This window comes from Glycine max, chromosome 1 (genome assembly GCF_000004515.6).
Source record: "Glycine max cultivar Williams 82 chromosome 1, Glycine_max_v4.0, whole genome shotgun sequence".
In the NCBI taxonomy this organism is placed as follows: domain Eukaryota; kingdom Viridiplantae; phylum Streptophyta; class Magnoliopsida; order Fabales; family Fabaceae; genus Glycine; species Glycine max.
In genome coordinates, this window is record NC_016088.4 from 5,531,539 (window position 1) to 5,555,486 (window position 23,948).

The 23,948-nt window shown below is 33.0% G+C and overlaps 2 protein-coding genes across 2 annotated transcripts; both read left to right on the forward strand.

Annotated features, from left to right (window-relative positions):
• The first annotated feature begins 654 nt into the window (after positions 1–654).
• LOC100500569 (uncharacterized) lies at positions 655–4,058 on the forward strand. The gene is made up of 2 exons (NM_001249299.2): positions 655–3,179; positions 3,285–4,058. The coding sequence occupies exons 1-2, from the start codon at positions 2,874–2,876 to the stop codon at positions 3,489–3,491; spliced, it is 513 nt and encodes a 170-aa protein (NP_001236228.2). The 5' UTR covers positions 655–2,873; the 3' UTR covers positions 3,492–4,058.
• Positions 4,059–7,092: 3,034 nt separating this feature from the next.
• Positions 7,093–11,619, forward strand: LOC100812998 (uncharacterized). The gene is made up of 8 exons (XM_003517931.5): positions 7,093–7,273; positions 7,402–7,702; positions 8,458–8,529; positions 9,613–9,680; positions 9,775–9,931; positions 10,425–10,508; positions 10,614–10,703; positions 11,326–11,619. The coding sequence occupies exons 2-8, from the start codon at positions 7,430–7,432 to the stop codon at positions 11,440–11,442; spliced, it is 861 nt and encodes a 286-aa protein (XP_003517979.1). The 5' UTR covers positions 7,093–7,273; positions 7,402–7,429; the 3' UTR covers positions 11,443–11,619.
• Positions 11,620–23,948: the final 12,329 nt, after the last annotated feature.

Here is a 23,948-nt window from a genome sequence, read left to right on the forward strand (position 1 = left end):
AATAAAGATACTATAAGAGAGTAAAATAAAACCTTTTAAACTTAAGAGACCAAATTAAAACTTAAAATATATATATATAAATATAAAGGATAAAAATTCTATTTTAACCAATAAAATTTAATGCATAAATTTAATATTAGTGATAGCACTTTTCAGAATTATATTCTAAAGAATTGTTAAATTTATCATCATATATCACTATACCAACTTTTCAAAATTGCTTCTCATTTCCTTCAATAATCAAGATTATTTTTGGGTTTAAAAGGATGTAAAAAATATTTTAATTTGTTCATTTTTTTCACAAGTTTTTTCTCTTGAAAAAGTAATTTCATTTACTCTTGAATCATTATTTTTTATATAAATTTATCAATTGCGTAGAAAAAGAGAAAAAAATATTTACATAATTATCATAAGTTAAAATAAAGAAAGCATGTAAATGTCTAGTTAAATTTGTATTAATTTGAACTCTTTTAATTTTTCCTTAATAATTTTCATTTATATAATGCACATATATTTATATTTTTAAAGAAAATTTGGGGGGTGGGGGGTCGTTCCTCCCCCCTATCATAATAAAGATCCACTTCTGCCTATAGCACACTTGACAAATGCAGTTGGTTAGATCAAAATGAGAAAGTTGTGTCTTTATTTTCAAATCGAAAATTGAATGCTCTCTTCTTTCTCCTCCTTTTCCTCTCCATAACCTCTACTATGGCGAAAGTCATCGGAGCCCTTGAAGGTGAAAAACTATCTCTGGCACCAACATAGTTGGGGTTAGAGGTGTAAGCGTACACCAACAAGGGCCCTTGGTAGATCTAGACATGGAGAAAGTGAAATCAAAAGCAAACGAAGGGTGACAAGAAATCAAAAAAGGAAAAATGGATCTTCAACCTCACACAACCACTCGTTCTCCCGACCAGCTGTTGCAGTAAGATGCACCACTGCTTTAATAAATAGAGACGATCAAACCACCTTCTTCTTCACGAATTTCCGAGAGACCCATAAAGCCAAAGATATGTGGAACATCTTTCATTTGCATGGCAAAATCATGGAAGTCTACATTCCAACAAAGATGGATAGAAGAGGCGAAATATTCAGATTTTCTAGGTTCGAGTCGATAGCAGACCCTCAAATTCTATCCTTGAAGTTGGACAAAATTTTCATAGGAAACTAGAAGCTTGTGGTCAACACTCCAAAATATGAAAACAAGAAACAACCAAACATCTAAATTTAACCAAAGAGGAAGATTCTTAAGTTCCCTGAAAAACAACAAGGGGTCACGCATCTTACATTGGTGTTGCAAGAAAACTCCCTCAGGGCTGAAAAGGTAATCCCAAAAAACGCCACCAAAGTGATAGCTTTCCCTTAGCCTTTGAATCAGATTATGAGTAGCTAAGAGGACTTTATCGATCCTACGTTGGTAAAGTGAACAAACCAGGGGATACCTTTTCACACAACAAAAACTAAATCTGGAGGCCATTTTTGGGGTAAAAGCCACTCTTTTATGGCCTTCTTTGGTGTTGTTGGAAACCCCAGAACTGAAGGATGTGGCAGATTATCTCAACAAAGATATAGAATGGGTGAATGATTGGTTCAAATCTATTCTCGGATGAAATCCCTTAATAATTTTTCACAAGAGGGAGATTTGGATTAAGTGTCACGACATCCCGACACATGCATGATCAGATGCTTTTTTCAACAAAATTGATTCTATGTTCGAGTCCTATCTTCACTTAGACGAAGAAATGTTGAGCAAAACCAAGCTCGATGTCGCAAGACTTGTGGTGAAGACCTCCTTTCAATCTGTGATTGATGAAGTTCTAAAGGTCTAGATTAATGGCTCCCCGTATGAGATCAAGATTGCTGAAGACCCCAACTTTCATTGTGGTTCTATTGGTAACTCCCAATCGGACTCCAATAGCTCTTCAATGGTGGATTCAGATCTAAAAGTTGGTTTCAGGTTGGAAGAGTCTGACGGTGATGATGGTATTGCAACTCCTTTCGTAGGCCTAGAGGTTTAGAATTCAAATTTTGAAAATGAATATTCTGTTTTTCAAAATTTTAATTCCCAAAACCTTTTGGGCTTCTCCCTTGCCCCATCCTTGCCCCAAAAGAAAAACCCTTTTTCTGCTAACCTGTTAACCTCTTCTTCCTCTAGCCCTACTTCGACCTAAATCTCCTTGTCTACCGCTATCCACCATTTACCTTGAACCTTTTCATCCTATCTCCTCCCCTGCGAAGGATTGCCCCATCTCTCAACCTACCCCCTCCACCCTAGCTATCATTCCTTCCACCTACCTTTCAACACCCATCTTTATCCCTTCCTCCTTAACTCCTTCTAACCTTTAACCCAGATCCTTATCAAATTCCAAAAATCATTATATTCGTTCCTCTGATGGGCCAAGACCAAACATAATTATTTTGCTTCAAAAAAACCCCATTTCAAAGACACACCACAACAATACAAACATCATCGTCAACTCACACAGTGAGGCCATCATCAAGATTTAGAGATCAAATTCGCTTCATGGAAGAGAAAGACTGTCTTCCCCAGGTCATCTCAAGGTTGAAGCTCGACACTCCATAAAGATATTTTCGTTGAATATTAGAGGCATTTGGGACAAGGTCAAGCGGAAGCAAATTCGCTCCCTGTTGTTGACACCCAAGGTGGACTATTGTCTCCTCCAAGAGGCTAAGGCATAAAACATTGATCCAAGTTTTATTCAAGACATTTGGGGATTTCCACTAGGAGAATGTAACTGAATCTCTTCCCCTGCACAAGGCCTATTTAGCAAAATGGTCACAATCTGGAGAAAAGACATTATTGAGTTCAAATTTGAATTTAGAGGCAAAGGCTTTTTGGGCATCTATATTCAATGGAGCAATTCATGAAGGCTATGTTTTATTGTAAACATTTACTCATCCTATGCAATGGAAGGGAAAAGACAACTATGGTCAAAGCTCTTCATGATCAAACGCAGATTTCCATCTGGCTCATGGTACCTAGCGGAGGACTTCATGCCATTTGCAATCGTCATGACTTGAAAGGTACCTCAAACTATCATAATTCCACTGACATGGCTGAGTTTTCCTTATTCATCAACTCTATGGACGTCAATGAAGTATCTTCAACTGGAAAAAGATTTTTGTGGTTCAGCTCTGATGGCAAATCAATGGGCAAGGTAGAAAAATTTTTTATACTTGAAGACCTCTTCTCCTTATTGAAGTGCTCCTCCCTCTGGATCGGAACTAAAGATATATCCGATCATTGCTTTCTTGTTTTACAGGTGACTATGAAAAATGGCATAAGGAAGTGGATTCTTCTTGGATACTATCTAAATTCAATGATAAGTTGCGTGCAACAAAGTATCAAAACCACTTTCAATCAGAGGATTGATCAAAAGTCCAAAGAACTTGAAGATTTGGACTCTCTCATCATGGAAGGATCGACTCACAATGGTGGCGTGACATTCACTCTTCAAATCCATGGATGATAAACCAAATTAAAAAGAGAATTGGCAATGGCTTACAAACTTGTTGTTGGGAACACCAATGGATAGGGGATTCTCCTTTCAGTGAGAGCTTTGTGAGATTATACCAAGTTTCAACAAACAAAAAAGCCTTGGTAGCTGATATGGAACTACTATCAAACAAGTGTCATGGAATTGGCAATGGAGAAGACAACTCTTTGTTTGGGAACATGAACTCCTAAATGAGTTGGAAGAAATTTTGCAGGGCGCCTGTGTTGTATTTGTAGAACAAGACTCATGGATTTGGCTACTGGATCCAATCTCTGGCTTTTCGGTTGCAGCAACATATAAATTGGTGCAAAATGCTTTGGCACAAGAACATAATCCAACACAACATGGATCTACATACAACAAGTTATGGGACTGCATGGCGCCTTCAAAGGTTACTATTCATGGTTTGGCGCTTACTCAACAACAGACTTCTAACTCTGGACCAGCTGCTAAAAAGGAATATTCAAATTCAGGATCAACATTCACTATGTTGTTTTTGTAGAAATTGCCTAGAAACATCCCAACACTTGTTTCTTAAATGTGTGGAAACCTCATCTATTTGGTGTGCCATTTTCAAATGGATGGGCATGTCAACTGTATTACCAAATGATGTTGTTGCTCATCTCTATCAAGTCGGTTCACAGATAAAAGGAAAAAAGGCCAAGCGTTGGAGGTGGCTAATTTGATTCATAGGGTGATGAAAAATTTGGAATCAAAGAAACAATATCATATTCAAAGGCCAACAGCTTGGCAAGAACAAACTAGTAGAGGAAATCAAAATCACAACTTGGCAATGGGTGTTATATAAGAAGGAAAATGCTGCAGGTTTTATGTTTTCATCATGGTTATATTTAGTTTGAGCACTCAAAACTAAGTTTTTTCGGCAGCCTTGTGAGATGCTCTTTTGGTATCTAAAAGTACACAATATTGACCCTGTACATTATTAATCTTTTTGTACAGCTCCATCTGCACATCTTATGCATAATGGCTCATATCAAGATATATTTTGATTTTTTTTTAAAATAAGATCAAAATGAGATTATAGTAAATTTAGAAAGTCTAACAAACACTTTGTCACTCTAACAAATTTAGAGATACTGAGATTCTGGTCAAATACTTGTCAACTAACATAAATATGCAAAATAAAATTAAATATAATATAAACCATAAAATATTCTACTAATTATAAAATCAACATTGAATAATAAGAGCAACAAATACACTATTATTTAAATTATTGAAATTGTTTATTAAAAGGGGAGCATTGAAGGGAAAGCAAAAAATTATTGTAACCTACGTGAAATTGGCCGTTAATGAAATTGGTACAGGAACAAAATTTGTAGTAATGAGAAAAATTAAGCGTGCATGAAGGGAGCATTAAAAGGATAATCGTAGTAAAAAGGATATATATGTATTTTTACTCACCAAAAGGATTGTTGTCCTATGGGAAATAGATATTTCTTACCCCTTCTACCATAATTAAATATTGATTGAAGATGTGATTAAGACTTTCTTAGGAATAAAATATATTTAGAGTTAATTATTTTATGACTTCATAATAAGTGCATGATTTATTTTTTATCTCCTGTATTTTTAGTATTAAAGCATTTATCCATGAAACAAATACCCATACATGTGTGTTATGAATTAATAAAATTAAATTTTTTAGGTAAGTATAAAAAAAATTATAACTACTTAAGAAATATATATTTTTTTCAGTGACTATTTAAGGAATATATGCATAAACAAATTATTAATGTCAAACTTACAAAATAGTTTATTAAAAACATAATAGTTTTTTATATACATTAATAACAGAATAGTTTAATGACATTAATTAATTACTAGTACAATTTTTAGATCCGTTATATAATTGACATTGATAATTCAAATAAGGGAAAGGACCATTACGTCCCTTAATTTTTTTTTTTTTATTCAAATAGACACCTTCAACTTTAATTTTGTCTTGATTAATCCTTAAAATATACTTCTTTTTCAAATAGACACATGAACTTTAAAATTATTGTGATTGATATTTAAATTTTAACTATTTTTTTCATAAATAAACACCTTCAACTTTAATTCCTTTTCAATTAATCTTTAAAATTTATCTTTTTACTAATATTTTTTCCAATTTTTTTATCTTAAATGTTAATCATTCATTTTTTTTTGTTACAACTAATTTTTTCGTATTTAAAATATAATAAAGAATATAAATTTAAAAGATATACATAAAAAGTGAAAAAAATAACATTAATAAAAAAGTTTTATTTGATCTTTTTTATTTTTAATTTTATTATGTTTAATAAACAGTTGAGATTAAGTAAATAGACAATTGAGATTCTTTTGTTATAAGATTTTGTTTATGAAATGGGTCATTTTTAAGAATTAATTGAGATGAGATTGAAATTAGGTGTCTATATGTCAAAAAAGATAAACTTTAAGGATCGATTGAAATGAAATTAAAATTCATGACAAGAGATATAATTTAGGAATCGATTAGGATAAAATTAAAATTTAAGATGTCTATTTATAAATAAAAAAAGAGTTTAAGGTGGCTCAATTCTCTTTTCCCTTTAAAAAATAGTGAAAAAGTTACAGTTATTAATGCACTTATTTTTCTTGAATAGTCTATGGATTATTAAATATTTATTGTTTTATTAATTTTTTATTAATGATTAGTTTTTATAAAAGTTTAGGAGTACATTGAGTAAAACAACACTGTAATACAAGTCTAAAACTAATAGCGTGGTATAATACTTATATTTATAAAATTTAATGGTTATGTACTGATGATTTAAAATATCTTTATATTATTATTTAATTATAAATTATAATTAATATGATTTTTAAAATAATTATGATAAAAATTAACAAAATAATTATATATAAAGGATTATGATTGTATAAAAAAATTTATACTAGTATATAATATTTTTCTCATATTTATATACCCATCAAATTAATCGGCTCATTTCATACTAAGTCCCTTTGACATCTTCTACATGTCTGGTCAATATAATTATTAACGACACTTGTTTGAAAATGTGTTCAAATCTTATATATATATACACACACACACACACACACACTAATATTTAAAAATAAATTAATAATATAAAATTAATTTGTAAGTTATTTATATATATACACTAATATTTATGTGAAAAAAAAAACATTTCGTGTCTGAATTTGTAAGTTATTTATATATATAGTCAAATATAATTTATTTTGAAAGATACATATGTTATTAGAAGTTAAAATAAAATATTATATTAATTTATAATAATTGAGAGTAACTGAAAAAAATAGTTAAAGTTAAAAATAACAATAAATGAAATTATTCTCTTTGCAATAGATAGATATTAAATTCAAATTAAAAATAAAGTAACTTAAAAAAAATGAAAAAGACCGTAACTGTGAAAACATCGACGCAAACATTATAACGGGCCAGAAACGGAGCAAACGAAACGGTCGTTTACGCGGCAACGCATGATAAGAATCATCAAATGACGAAAATGACCCTTCGCACGTGTTTCGATAACGTTGAAATTCTCAAGCGTGATACCACCGAACCCATTAATACAGAGCAACAATATCTTCTCTTCCCTACTTTTCCTTTATCCATTTTCCAAGCAAAACTTTTCAAACCCAAAAAAAATCCAAAAAAAGAAAAACAAAACGCTTAACGCAATACAAAAACCACAGTTTCAATCACATCTCTCTCTCTCTTTCTCGCAAATTTCTACTTTCTGGTAAGATTTTCTCTCTCGTTTTCTCGGGAAAACCTCGGGATCTGTGTTTGCTTGACGCGATTCCACGATTTCCCCTAATTTTTCGGTCTGAAATTGCGATTTTTTGTTCTTCGTTTTTGTTTCGTTAGGGTTTTCTATTTGAGATTCGTTGTTCCAATGAGCGATCACTTGGTGGTGTTCGTTGACCGTCTCGCGCGCCCTGTCCCCGTTGACCCGGTGGCGCAGCCGCCTTCCGAGCCGTCTCCTCCTCCGGCCCCCGTGAATGCTGACGCTTCCGGGAGCTCCGGCACCGCTCCGGTGGAGGATTGTGACGGAGAGGGCGGCGGCGAGGAGGAGCCGCTGATCCAGATGGCGGAGTGCCGCATCTGCCAGGAGGAGGACGGCGTTTCCAACTTGGAGACGCCCTGCGCCTGTAGCGGCAGTCTTAAGGTATCAATTTTTGTGTCTTTGATGATTTTGATTTTTTTTAAAATTTATTTATTTGAGGTTTGGTTTTGTTAAGTATTTGCTAGTTATGATGATTTCTGCGTTTTGGATTTATAAATTATGTTTTATTAGAAATGATTGGTCAATGTGGATTTTTTTAGGGGTAGGTCAGGAATTTTTTGTTTTGTTTGTGTGTGTGTGGTATTTAACTTCTTACTGTTTGTGTTGATGGTATTTGTTGAATCTATTTAATACTTTTTCTTGGGTAGAAGGTTGAGTTTTGTAACTTTGTTGTGTGTATATACACTGTTCTGGTTTGTAATGTGTTTATGAGATTTTCTATGGGATGTGTTTTGTGCATAATTAGTGCTTGTTTGGATTAAAGTTTGCAAACTTTAACTTTCAATGAACTTTATTTTGCAAACTGAGTTTCAAGGCAAAACTGAAGCAAAACTCAGTATACAATTGCATCCAAAAAACCAAACAGGAGGCTTTTCTAGTTTTACATTTTGAACTTCCGTTGGGGGGCTCTTGACTGAAAACCAAGCATGCCCTTAATTTATATTTTATCCATATTTTAATTGAGAAATGACATCCAAGTATGAGAATCTGCTTCTTTTTACAATATTGAGCTGGTAAATGCATTAATAATATCCATGGAGGAATGTGGTTGTTTGTGGCATGTTGATTTTCATTCTTTCATCTCTATTTCGGTATTCTTAATTCTTGGACTGTTGTTGGTGTTTGGTTTTGTGCAGTATGCTCACAGAAAGTGTGTCCAGCATTGGTGTGATGAGAAAGGAGACATAACTTGTGAGATATGTCATCAGGTATGCTTTTTGTACAATAGTTTTCATATTACATTACTTTTTGGTTATTGTAAGGTTATGATGATGGGAAATTATATGAACGTTTATTTTGTATGTGTCTAACTTTATTGGGTTATAATTTGGCGCATCAGAATCTTGGATGCCAGGGTATAGCTGGGGTGTACCTAGATGGGGTCTGGGAAGGCATTGGCTCCCCAAAAAGGTTGTCTGTTTTTTTCCCTTCTATATTAACACTCCCACATTATTGTTCTGCCCCTGGGTATAGGGACAGAGTGTAGACCTAACCGTGTTCTTGATTAACTACTCTCCATGGGAAAATGGTTGCAACTGGAATTTCCCTTAGACATTCCCAAGTTAATAGCCAGAATTCCAAAGAAAATAGTTGTACCTTCCAATAACCTTAACTCTCATATTTAACACCCTCTGCATACATGACCTCCTTTGAACAGAATTCTCGAACTCTCATTTCCTCTGATTTTAGAACAATAATCTGCCAATGGTACCTCTAACTCATATCACTCCTTTATAGACCTTTCCCTTTTTTGTTCTTGAATAAACATGCTATTGGTGTGGCCTTCCCTTCAGTAACAATGGGGTTATGTCACTTTTAGTTGGATACAAATCATTGTGTATTTGACGCCAAGGTGTAATATGCATGGGTTTAAAATAATGTGTGTATTTGGTATCACAATTCAAAACCACTTTATATTCCTAGACTTGTGTGATGAATGGCTAAACTGGTAATCTATAAAAAATACTTGTCTTGAGTCTTGATTCTTAATTTAGTTGTGCATTTGATTTTGAGATTCCTACATGTTTTTGGATGGGGATTTAAGGGTGGAATATGGGATGCCTGCTACCTAGGTATCAAACACAGGCATCTTGCATAGGCATTCAAGATAGTCTGGAGTTTTACATGCATGTACGAGGATACATCTGTATCATGCACCTCCTGAACTTGTGCCTATGGCGGGAACAGGGAAACATTGTTTCCTGTTTCTGTTTTTAAATCCTTGCAACTATATTAATTTTGTGCTTATTTTGATGGGATTTTTTTTTCTTTTTATGCATCTAACTCTCCAGCCATATCAACCTGGGTATACTGCCCCCCCACCTCGTCCTAATCCTGAAGAAACTACTATTGATATAGGGTAAGCTGAATTCTATTTTAAAGTTGTATTTGTTTATGTTCTTTAGTGTTTTCTTTGAAACTTATCTCCTTAACGAGTTATGACCATCTTGCAGAGGTGGCTGGACAATATCTGGCACACCCTTAGACTTGCGTGATCCTCGACTCTTGGCAATTGCAGAAGCAGAACGTCAGTTCTTGGATGCTGAATATGATGAGTATGCTGCTTCCAACGCCAGTGGAGCTGCATTTTGCCGCTCAGCTGCTTTAATTGTAAGGCTTAACCTTGCTTTTGTTTTTACCAAATTTAATTGGTGGCCATGCTACATGACAATGAGATAAATGTAGACTTAGGTAGTGTTTGACCAAGGTCTTTTTTGGATCACACAAGTTACTACAAAGTTAAAATTGTTTGATAATTTTATTAACTTTAGCCTTAAAATTGCTTTTAAATTAAGAGCTGTTTGGTAATGTGTTCTTGGGTCTTGAGATTTGAAATCATTTTATAGTGAAGGAGAAGTTCCTAAAATTAGCTTATTTTGAGCTTTTTTTATGTTTTCTTAATTAAAAAAGTTCCTTATATTTTTAAGAGCTTCTGAAGTATTTTGTTTGGCACAGCTTCTAATTTTAAAGAATAAAGAACTCCAAAATAACTTGTGCCAAACATTACCTTAAAAATATCAAGCTGTAGTTTCACTTTTCATATTATGTCGACAAGCTAGCTAGTGGACCTGATTTCAAGCCTAATTCATATTGTTTGGTGCAGTTAATGGCCCTTTTACTCCTGCGGCATGCACTTTCTGTCTCAGATGGTGATAATTCTGATGATGATCCATCCAGTTTTTTCTCCGTGAGTGATTTGAGTTTTTCTTTTTAGTCAAATTCTTCCAATGTTTTATTGATTTCAAAATGCAATTTAGAGCCAACCTAATCGTCAGCTCTCTATTTTCTGCAGCTTTTCTTGCTTCGTGCTGCTGGATTTCTATTACCTTGCTACATCATGGCTTGGGCAATCAGTATTCTGCAGCGTCGGCGACAAAGACAAGTCAGTCTTAATTATAGTTATCAATATTTTCAGTTTTGCTTGCATGTGTTTGGTTTCACGTTACAGAATTGATTCTGAGTGCAGAATTGATTTTAGACAGTTTTTCACTTGTTTGGTTTTACGTTGGAGAAGAATTCAGAATTGATTTAGCTGAAACAATTTTAAATAACTTCTGTGTTGAATCAAAAAAATTATAGTGAATTTTACTTTAAAATCAATTCTAACCAAAATCATCCAAACATAAATCACATTACTTCGTTAGCCGTTGTTTGGTTTGAGCTCAAACCTTCGCCTATCTATACTAACTATAGTAAGGGGCCCTTTCTTGCTCGTTAGTGCTGTTTTTTGATTGCAGGGCGTTAGCTTACTAATATATATATATATATATAGGGCTTTATTTTTTTTTAGCTGAGCAAAAAAAAATATATATATAGGGCTTTTTTCTTTCATCGTTCAGCTTGATATTCTAAATCAATTCTAACCAAAATCAATTTTATTTAGAATCAATTCTAACACGCCCTTAGTTTGTCCATCGTTTTCAGAATTACAATGCTATATGGTTTTAGGCTGGAATCTAAGTTTGTGTTCATATATCTCACATTTTTGTATTATGGTGAAACAGGAGGCTGCAGCACTAGCGGCAACCCAAGTTGCTTTTGTTCTACAATCTGGTCAGCGTAGAGGTTTACAGTTTGCAATAGCACCAGGACCACCCACACTACACCAGGAACAAGTATAATAATTTGTATGCTTTTTTATGTATGAATGAATATTAAGAAGGCTTTGTTGAAATGCCGTGCATTTTTACTCTTTACTTTCAGCTGTAACGTTATGTACATGTACATACTTAGGGGGTGCTAAAACGATGTACATGAATCCATTGGTATCCATTCAATTCATCTATCTATGAATGTAACCGAATCCATCCACTTACTATATATTAAGAGATTTATATGCAAAATAAGGATTAATGGTCTAATCTCGCTCCCGTTTACTTAGGATTTGCTGTGAGCATATTTATTTGGTGCTTGGGTTTATAAAATGAAGTCGAAAATGGAATATTGAGTAAACAGGACGTGTATCAGGTGTATGTAAACTATATTCTATTCAGGTATATAAAATTTCTATATATTTACAATTGTATGCGTAAGCCTTCTCATTAGAATTCCCAATAAGTATAGTTATAGAAATAATCCCGATAGAGTTTTGGAAATGATTCCCCATAGTCTATAGTTTGAGAAATAATTTCCCAATAATGATATAGTTAAATAATGCTGTTTTTTTTCATTTTTTTCTTTCAAATCTTGATATTTTATAAAGAAAATATTTAATGAAAAATTGAATGTATTTTTTTTTCTTGATAATTTTTTTTCCATTAAGTTCTAATAAAATAATAATTTTTGTATTTGCTTCCGATAATTTTTTCATTTGTTATTAGTTTTTTTTAAGGTACTAACAAATAAAAAAATTTATTAGAGAATAAATATAAAATTAATTAATTTTTAGAGACTAAAAAAATGTCTGATAAATAAAATTGTTTTTTCCGAAAGTAAAAAACGAAGAAATAATTTAATAGGAAATAAATACAAAATTTAAGTATTTGGTAAGAGATCACGTACATATCTTGAAAAAAAATTATTAACTAATTTTGTGACTATTTTTTTTTTTTTGTTTAGGTTGGGATTTATTGTGAAGTTGACTAATTTATTAACTTCATGAAGTTAACGGCTTTAGCAAATAAATTGAACACACGTGAGGGACTAAATTAACACATTTTAATGAGTAAATTTGTATGTTTATTCAAATGCAATTTATATCACAAGATCTTTTTAAATATTCTGTAGTAGTATGTCCTAGAATATGCTTTTATGTAAAAACAATTCTGATCAAGACAGAACTAGTTAAGTTATCTAAAAAAAAAACAATTAAATATATTAAATAGAATTTTTTTCTCTGAATGGATACATATAAAGTAGAAGTAGATGACAATAAGTACTAAGTAGAATTTGAGTAAGGTATTACAATATTTATTTTGAGTAAGGTATTACAATATTTATTTTTGTACTTGTATTTTAAATTCATACTCTAATTTATATTTGTATGGATGGTAATTTTAATACTTATATTCTTACTTGGTATCTCTGTATATTTTTACCCACTTTTGTATGAACATATCTTAATAGAATCTTCAAATTATATATTCTAAGTTATCATATAGATAAATATTAAGAACATATAATTTGAAGATTCTATTAGGATATATAATTTTATTAAATTTTAATACTTATATTCTTACGTGGTATCTCTGCGTATTTTTATTAAATTTATTCGAAATGAAAAAAAAAATATGGATCTCAGATTTTTTTTTATTTTTTATCGGTAAAGGTTAGTTTTTATCTTTTTTTATTAATTAAAAAACTTGTTTCACTGTTTAATAAACAAATTTTTATAATTGTTTCTTAGTAATTTTTAGCATTTTTTAAAATTCTAGTTGAAGTAATATTTTTTAAAACTTTAGCTTCTAGTTTTTTATTTTTAATATATTTATCCAATTTTTTAGTTAACTTTTTTAAATAAATTATGATTATTATTTTTCAGTTATTTTATATAGTTAGTTTTATTGAACATTTATAATTTAATAAGCTTATTTTTCAACTTTTAATTTTCAGTTAATTTTTTTTCAGTTTTCAGTTAGTTTTTCAATTAGTTTCATTGATCATAGTTTTTATTAAAATGTTAATTTTATTGATATAAAAGGTTGAACCCGCCATCTTTCCTCTTATTTATTAACCATCAAATTCACCTTATATCCCCTCTCAGATTTTATTTAATGAATATCTCTCACGAGTTTGAAATTTTTAATGAATTTTAATTAATAAAAGAGATTGTGTTAAAAAGTGTTATTAGGACTAAAAGAAAAGAGTAGATGTTTTGGAATGTACAAAATTGGTTTATTAATGCTTGGCATAATTAATCATACCAAGAGTCAAACAGGAAATAGAGATGATTAAGACATGAAATTTTTTCGATATAAATTGAATAACTACTGAACGTTATTGAAATGATAAATAAATAGAACCTAAATTATGGTGAAGGCTGTTTTTGAATACGTCATTTACAGTCATCAAATGGTTCAGATTTTTTAATCAGATGTTGTAGCGAAATTGAGAAAGAACTGACACTCTTTTTTTTATCTGATTAGATTTTCTTTTCTCTTTTTTTTTTTTTCTTATCTCTTTTGAACAAAGCAGATAAGCATATATTCTAAAACACCCCAGTTATGATTATAACTCAAGATGGCCCACCAATTTTAAATCAAAGGCAGAGCAAAGAAGCATCTCACTTTAGCTTATGTTTAGGTGACATTCTCTTTGTAGCTCAACTTTTTTTCCTTTCTTTTGTAGAGAATTTATAGCAGCCAACGAGTCTTATCACCAACTTTGGTCCTTCCTATCAAACGTGAATCAAATATGTTCCAAACTTGCAATTCATTCATTCTTCATATTAAAAATTGCCACATAATTTTACAACTATTTTTTTTGTATGTGTATTTATGTTAAAGAACAATTGATTTCTCAATTCGGCTAGACCATACATAGTTCACGCATGGTAATGTTTCAAGCAAATCCAAGACTTAAAATACAGTATATAAAGCAAATAACTATTCAAAGACAGGGGACGCTATCTGTAAGAATTACAACTCATTTTTTGCTTTTATCTTCTTTAAGTTGCTTTGCTATTCTTCTTTTTGTGTCTTTCGTGGTTTTGTGGTGGCCTTATTCAGTCAGTGCTCATTGTTCAGTGACCGTGAGCCTTATGGGGCACACTTTGGTTCAAAACAAATTTACAAAGAGCCTACAACTTTAAGACCAGTCTTCTGAATCTAGGAAAGCCAAAATGTGTAACATTTTCATCTTTGTTTTATGTTGCACACTGTAAAAATTTTAGAAATGGGAACTGGTTGCCAGCACAATATTTAATTAGATAGATAGTGCCACAGATATTCTTTAACGGCAAACAGGCTTACCTAACAAGTTACCCTTAGCATTGTACTTACCGTACCACATATTCTTTGTTTTAATAGGCCCCCACTCTGCATTTTCTTTTATTTCCCATTTTGGCAAAAGTATTTGAACAATAGCATTTGGGAATATCATATTAGATTGATATCTATATAATATGTACACTGACGTACATGTAAAGCATTTTGGCATTTGGCCCCCTCTAGGGATCAACGCAGGTATTGTTGTTCTTAATGCAAGATCAATAAACAAGACTTTTTTGGGACACAAGAAGAGTGCAATTATTTTTCATAATCTTTCTAATGAAATAGTTTACCCGCCAAAGAGAAAGTAAGGCGTTTGGACCCCATAGAAACCATGTAAGGATAGTAACATGTTTGGTTTGCTGTCCCTCTATAATTTACATGTGGCAATAGAAATCAACTTTGTGTTATTCATACAACTTATACTACATTTTATACAATAATGTTTGTGTGTCTTTATCTCTCTATGGCATTATTTATTACATTTCATACTTTTTTTTCTTTTTCTTCCTCTCTCCTAATTGTATAATTTAATATATAAATTATTGCACAAATGACATTTCAGTCATTTATTTAGATGCAACTTTGCTGATTTACGCTCTCAAACAAAAAAAGAAACATAAAAAAAAAATCTATGGCGTGTTTGGTTCCGCGGTGAGAATCAAAATTCATGTAAAAAAACATGAAAAGCTTGCCACAATCCAATGTAGCTTTGCACTACCGCGGGTTAAGACAATTATTTTCAACCCACTGCTGCACCAAACATACACCTAAAATATTTCTTATTTGAAGAAACCAAGCTTGTGTTTCTCTCCTAATTTGATGGTTATATACCAGGAAAAGATAACCTTGTCTAACTCAAACAATTCGCCCCAAAATTAGCATGTCACAACATACTATGTCTTTGGCATATCAGTGTAATAAATAATCACAAGACAATAAAAAGCACATTCTTAATTCTTCCAAGGACATGTGATTCGGAACGAGGTGACACTCTCAAAAGGCAGTTTCAAACCATAGGAAGAAAAATGAAAAATAGAAAGCAACAAATCATTTTAACTCTCACTTTAATTGTAAGATAAAAGAAAAAAAAAATCTAGAAAAGAAGACATAAATGTCCATGCGCTGGTTAAACGTTTCACTTGGACCATGACCAGTCACCCTTCATATATTAAGAATGAACCAAGGAATTTATGCTTTCGACAGTTCCTAGTTGCATGTGATATTTTATGTTAAATAAAGTAAAGAGAGAGGACAAGAAATTTTGAAGGGACAAATAGAGTTTGGGTACCCATCATCTAATCTAAAAGTAGAACAAAGCATAAAGGTAACAACATTGAGCCCAAGAAATCTAGTGCTCTTATTTTTGTCACCTTGGGAAGTGAGCTTGGAATTCTAAAGAGACTTGGAGATCTTAGAGAAGTTACAAAAGTGCATAAAGCAAGAGTTTGTTTCTTTTGGGGACTGTTCTATTCCCCTATCTATTCTTTACATAATAACCTGCTTGCACTGTTCCAATCTCCTGCTGCTTCTGCCTGGCCCATAGTCTTGCTAATTAAAGCAACTAATGTTTAACATGGCCCTTTCTTAATAACAAAGGAATTGTAGTTTACCATGTTAACCCCTAAGACCAGAGTTTTATATAGAGAAAACCTGCACCTTTTGCAAATTGTATAATGTAACTTGTTATGGGATACCATACATATATTATGCTCACACATATGTAGATATTAATGTAAACATAAAACACAAATCCTAAATCACAATAAAGACATTAACATATTATAAGTTAGTTTTAGTCATTAGAATAAAATACTACATCTAATCATTGTAGTATTCCACTTGTTTTGATTGATACACAAATTTAAAAAATAGTTTAAAAAACATATAGGCTAAAAGTATGCAAAAGAATACAATAGATACATATGGGATACCAGAACGATAACTCTTTTGAATTATCCTAGTGAGCCAATACCAAGCATAACCACTAAAGAATTGAAGATCTATTAATCCATATAGCAGTATGATGTGGCAAGTTGGACAGTAGTCCAGGCAATGGTGTTTGGCTTCTTTTGGTGAAAAAAGAAGGCATATGAGAGACATGTAGGGAAAGAAATGAGAAAAGACATATACTTGGCCTCTCAAGAACATTGTCCCAACCCCCTTTATTCTTCCTTGTCAGATTCTTCAGTAACAGCCTTAATTTGCTAAGATAAGGCTTGTGATTCGAGATGAATCTAAAATTCCTGTAGGCCCTCCCTGTTTTAAGCTTTAAAGCCCCCTCCAAATCCAGTAGGACATATATAACAACGTTATGTCTACAGGAATGGACCATAAGAACACAGATATTACTAGGAGAGTGCTGCTTATTCTCCTGTCACTCTAGATAGAAATAATACACCTTCTATTCTTCTTCTTTCAGGGTGAAGAGAATATGGTGTTTCATCCTTCTAGAACAACCATTCTTCTTCTCTTTGTTGGGTTCTTAATATCAATTCAAACAGAGAATGTGCTAGGCCTGAGAAGTTCAGAAATTGCACTAAGACACAGCCACAAAGACCAAAGGATATTGCTGCAGAATCAACATACTCTGAAGGCTACAAAGGAATTATCGAACACAGAGAAGAATTCAGCAAATGCCAACAAAGGGCTTGATCCCTCAAAGAAGAACTCAGCAAATTTCAACCAAGAGTTTGATCCAAATCAGTCAAGCAAAAGAAGAGTGCCAAGAGGATCAGATCCTATCCACAATAGGATTTGAAACATTCATCTTCTTCCTTTGACTAGGAAAGAAAACAACACTAAGCTGACATCTAAAGAGAGTGAGCAATAAAACTTGGAAGCATGAAAATACAGAGCAGGTTAGAAATATAGTTGAACTGTACCTGCATTCTCAAAAGATCTTCACAACACTTGTTTGGTTTTTCACTTCTTTTTCAATCTGTTAAGAGTTTTGTCAAAGAGAGGCATGTATTTTGTACAGTCAAGCTTTTATAGATAGCAATTCAGTGAACAAGCATCATCTGAAAAGACAGTATAGCTGATGATCCCAGCTCTAACAGAAAATGTTTCCTTTTAGTTTCGTTCAGTGAAAGAAAATACTCATGCACTAGTATTACAGTTTCAGCAAAGATTATAGTGAAATTCTTTGGTAATGCTATCTTCTTTAAGAAGTATTTCAAATTTAATGATCGTTCATATCTTAAGTTTTTGGACCCTATAAACAAGTATTATCCGTTAACCTACAAAAGTTAATTTGAAGAGCATTATTGATTCATAACAGAATTCTGGACACCTGTATTGTCACATCATTTAGAGAAGTACTGGATGGGAATTTGTCTTTACTGTCTTTCTCTTTTTATATGCCTGTTTCTTGTGATTGTGGGGAGCATGTGTTTGGTGAACAAGAAAAATGGTTTGCTCAGGGAAAACAGAAAGAAGAACACCGTTAATATTAACAAACAAAATAAGATAATTCATACATCTAAAAAGAAGAGGCTAGATTCATCAGTATACGGGAGGACAAGTAGCTGCCAAAAGCAAGGTGTTGTTAACCCATCAAGGCATCATTTTTTTTTTCCAAAAATATAATGAATAGTTTCATATTTCATAATACTTCATTTGTTTTAAAAAAACATAATGGAATAGTAAAATGCCATTCAACATAAAGTCATCCCTACCGTGGATCATCAAAGTCAATACAGGCTCTAATAGCATACAAGATGCAAACTCAAGAAAGTGTTGCTTCAACATCCATTGAATGTTCGATGTGGTGAATAGGAAGAACAGAAAAATGAAAGTTAATATCCTTTTCATAATTGACAAACACTATGATTCTTGATTTTCCTTGGATGTGATAGACTGCAATGACTAATGTGGTGTGAACAGTATCAGAAAAAAAAATAGCTATTAATCTTATTATTTTTTCGGCAAAATATGGTTAAAAAATCAGAATACATCGGTCAAAAGCATAACATTGGGATTGAAGCATGATCATCCCATATCAGATAAGGGTTAGGAAGCATGATTGAACTAAAAGTTCTATATCAGTACTATTTTTCACCCATTCATGCTAAAGCAGAATCTACATATGCATTTTATTTCTTCCAAATCTTTCTGTTTCCGTGCCCCAATTCCATAAAGGGGTTTGACTGAAGAACTGTCAATTACTTTATGATCCAAAGCAACAAAATCCATTTGATACCTGTTTGCTTGTATACAAATTTCTATGGTTGGTCCAGAGCATCATGATATTTACTTCCTCCTTTCACTCTCTTTCCCTTTGGTCATGAGATCATTGTAGATGTCTAAATATATTTAAAAGGTTGATAGTTAGGATAATAATCCTATTGATATAATTGTTGGTATCATCCAAGTTTGACAAGGAAAATGTTCAAAGTAAGCTCAGATGTTTAATGACATTAGTTCATATACCCAATTTGCCAATGATATATAAAATAAAGTGATACGGTTCACAAGTAACAATATCCATTTCCCCATAAAGAAAATGATATCTGCAGTATCCAGATGCAATAGCTACTTCAAAGTTCATGTTCCACGCATTCCAGAAAAGTTCATGAAGAACCTGGAACAAGGACCTCAAACCAGAAGCTAACTAAACGTCGTCGTTTTAAGGTCCCTGAAGTTCAATGGACCGGAATCGGTCCACCCAACCCATTTCCCAACCTATTAAATGGCTTGGGCTGACTTTATCGATATTAGGCTACAACATATATTAGGTAATTCTTTAACGTACCCATTTTTTTCTCGGTGCACCTCTAAATTTCCTTATATATCCTTTTTACCCTTCTTCTCCAAACATCACCACCCAACACTTCCACCTTCATTGTGTTGGAGATGAGGGGAAGAATACACATACACTCTAGAGAGATAATGAGAGGAATGAAAGAAAATCTTATTAATCACACAATCAATTGTATTCCCTGTGTTACACATAGATATTTATACACAAGTCACTAATATTAGATATCGTAACAGAAACTACTGAGTTAATTACTCTAACAGAGAATGTTAACCACTTATCAATAAAATCGTACTTAATTATATACCTAACAAAGTTAACCATTAAACACACATGAGTTAACATTTTGAATTACCCTACAGCACTCTTCCTTAATTCAAAGTTTCTAAAGGCACCATATTCAACATTCTCCTTAACTCTTTAAATCTTTCAATCTTCATAGATTTTGTTAGGATATCTACAACTTGCTGTTTAGACTTGCAAAAACAAAACTCTAATCTCCTTTTATTAACTTGATCACAGAAAATGATTTTTGGTTTCAATATGTTTGCTCCTCCTATGAGCAACTGGATTCTAAGCCAAGCTAATTGTTGATTTATTGTCCACCAACAATTGCATAGCACTCTTAAGTCCCAAATGCATTTCTTCAAGAAAATATCTAAACCACAAAGCTTGACATGTTGCATGACAGGAAATTATGTACTCAACTTCGCATGAAGATAAAGCTACTACATCTTGCTTCTTTGAACACCATGAAATTGGTGCACCATAGAATCTGAACACATATCCCATAGAGCTCTTCCTATTCACGTTTTCTCCAAACCAATCAGAATCTGAGTGTCCAAATAGTTTAATTCTACACTGGTTTTACTTTTTTAGGAAACAAAACTCCATAATCTGAAATTCCCTTCAAATATCTCAAAATTCTTAGGGTTGCAACTAGATGTGATTTTTTAGGATCCTTCATAAATCTACTGACAAGGCATACACCATAGGAAATATCTAGTCTGCAATTGCACACATACCTCAAGGAGCCAACTGATTGTTTGAACAAAGTGTTGTCAACTGGCTTTTCTGCCTCATCTTTGACTAGTTTGATGTTGGCTTCTAGTGGTGTTGGTGCTATGTTGCAGTCAACCATACTAAACCTCTTCAAGACTTCATGAATGTATCTCTTTTGATGTAGGATCATCCCTATATCAATCTGCACAAACTCCATGCCAAGAAAATATGTTAACTCACCCAAATTAGTCATGTCAAATTCAGACTTTTCATTTTCACTTTAAAGTCTTTAATTTCTCCTTAATCACTTCCTGCAATGAGCAAATCATCAACATACAAACAGACCAAGATCAAATCCACATTTTTTTTGGCTTTCGCATAAATCCCATGCCCCACAAAACATTTAATAAAGCCCAAATGCAGTAAGAATGAATCTATTCTTTTGTTCGAAGCCCGAGGGGCTTGCTTTAAGTCATACAAGGCTTTCCTTAGTTTGAACACCTTATCTTCTTTTCCCTTTACTTCAAATTCGGGAGGTTGTGACACATAGACTTCCTCCTCAAGAGGTCTATTGAGAAAAGTTTACTTTACATCAAGTTGAAACAATTTCCACTCCTTGAAATTGGCTAATGCAATTACTAACCTTACTGTTTCAAGCCTTGCTACTAGTGCAAACACCTCTAAAAAATCTAAGCCTTTTCTTTGCAAAAACTCATTTGCATCTAATCTTACTTTATGCTTAGCCACAAACCCATTTGACAACAATTGGTCTCTTATTATAAGGAAGCTCAACCAATTCCCAAGTTTGATTCCTTTCAATTGCATGAAGTTCTTCAATCATATCTTTTTTTCACACTTCGGTGTTGATTGCATCATCAAAATGGATTGGTTCTCCTGCAGCCAACAAAGCCAAGTAAACCAATTCCTCATCAGCTATGATCATATTATCAGAAATCATTTAACAATCATTAAGTCTTTATGGCAACCTCTTATTTCTTTGAGGCCTCAAATTCTCTAGTTGAGGATCACATTCTTCATTCCTTTGTTCATCATCTATGTGATTCCTAGTTTGTGGATCACATTTTTGACTCCTTTGTACTTCATTCATGTGATCCTTTCCAAGTGCCATAGGAACATAGGATTGAGCCGTCCAATCCCAACTACTCTTCTCATCAACAAAAACATATTTGCTGATTATTATTTTTTTATTTACAGGATTGTACAACCAGTATGACTGTATGACCCTGCTAAATGATACCCAACAAGTGTCATTGGCTTACTCTTGTCATCTAGCTTTTTTTTCTTCTCATTTGGAATATGCCTGAAGCACAAAGATCTTAAAACCTTCAATTTCTTCGTAGAGGGTTTTCCCTTTGTCCAAACTTCTTCAAGAACCATGGATTGGTTTCTCTTTGTGGGACATCTATACAGAATGTAAGCAACAATGACAACTGCTTCTCACAAAAAATAGTAAGGAAGTTATTTCTCCTTCAACATGCTTCTAGTCATATTGAGTAAAGTTCTATTTCTCCTTTCAACTAAGCCATTATGTTGAGGAGTATAAGGTGCAATCACTTCATGTTGAATGCCAACTCCCTTGCAATAATCTTTAAACTCTTTAGAGGTATACTCACCTCCACCATCAATCCTAAATATCTTAATCTGTTTTTCAAATTGCTTTTCAACAAGTAATCTGAAATTCTTAAAGATTGAAAAAAAAATTGACTTAGACTTGATAAGAAAGATCCACCACATTATGCTAAATTCATCTACAAACGAAACAAAATATTTGTTCCCACCAAGAGAAGGAACCTCAAATGGCCACACACATCAGAATACACCCCAAGCAAACTTGTAGCTCTTATTGGAATGTAGGAACTATATGAATTCCTAGGTTGTTTACTAATTAAACAGTTGCAACATACCTTCTCTAGAGTTTGAATTACAACATATAATCTCTTTAGACTTCAACAAGCTTAGGCACGTAAACTTCAAATGATCAAATCTCAAGTGCCATAGCCATGAATCACTAACCACTTCCACATATAAACATTGATTTTCAGCAGTATTAATTTGAATATGAAAGGTCCTATTTTGTGCCAAGGGAACCCTTAAGATCTTTCTTTGATTGGAGTCAAGCACCTCCAAGTGATCATACTACATAAGCATAGTAAAGCCTTTTTCTAGTATTTGTCCTATGCTAAGTGTCAGACCTAATTTTGTCAGGACCCCTCTAAAAAAATAACAAAAGAAAAAAAGGAACAAAAAAAAAGAAATAAAAAACATATATATATAAAAAAAGAAAACACATAAAAAATGAAATGAAACAAAGAAAGAAAACGTGAAAAAAAAAGAAAAGAAGAAAGAAAACGTAAAAGGAAAAAACACAACAATAAAAAAAGAAAGAAAAAAGAAAAAAAAGAATATATATATATATATATGGTGTGTGACCTATTGGGCTCTCAAAGAGAGTCTGTTAGGTCAAGAGAGACAGGACAATACATAAAAATGAAAAAGGAAGGTCTTTGGAATTTAGGAGAGAGGCACGGATCCTGGGAAGGAAAAAGAATCAACTTGTCGGTGCTATTTGGCGAGCTTTGTCAGAGAAAAGGAAAGGGTCATCAGGTAACCTCTCATTCCTCACTCTCTCACATTTCCTTCTCACCATCTTATTTTTGTTTTTTTTTTATCTCTTCTTCTTCTTCTTCTTCCTCCTCCTCTTCTCCTTCTTCTTTTTCTTTTCTTCGAACCATCGCGCCACCCTCTGTGGTGACTCCACCATGGCCGCCGATGAGGCCTACACAATCTGATCTTTTTTTTTTCTCATTCCTTTATTTTGTATGGTTGTGCAAATGCTTCTTCGATGTGTTTTTGTTTTGTTTTATGTCTTTTGCCAACTCCGGAGACGCCGCAATGCCTCTTTCCCCGCCATCGCCACTATTTGTCGTTATCCCATGGTAGTGTAGGAGTGTTGCCATCACCATTCGCCCTTGGGCCCTTTGTCGGTGGCGTTAGATCCCTATTTCATCTTTGTTATTTCTCTTTCTTTCTTTTTTTTTTGCACCTCTGCGCTACCATCGCCCCTTGGCTTCCTCGTGCCGCTGGACCTTGCACTAGTGGTGCCACAAGCACATGCCACCCTCTGTGGTGGTTTCTGCTATTTTCTACGCGAGGCGACTTGGGTTTTTCAACCCTATTGCGTAATCATGGGTTGGGCCAAGTCGCCCTGACCTAGTTCCAACCCAACCTAAAAAATAACAATTGTTTACACCTCATTTGTTAACACATGCACCCCTTTTCTATTTTTGGCATACCCATCTTTGCAAAATCTAAAATAAAATAGAAACGTTATCCACATCTAGTATTTTATACATGCACCCTTTTCTTCGTTTTGGGCTTAGCCCATTTTTGCAAAATCTGAAATATAACAGAAAAT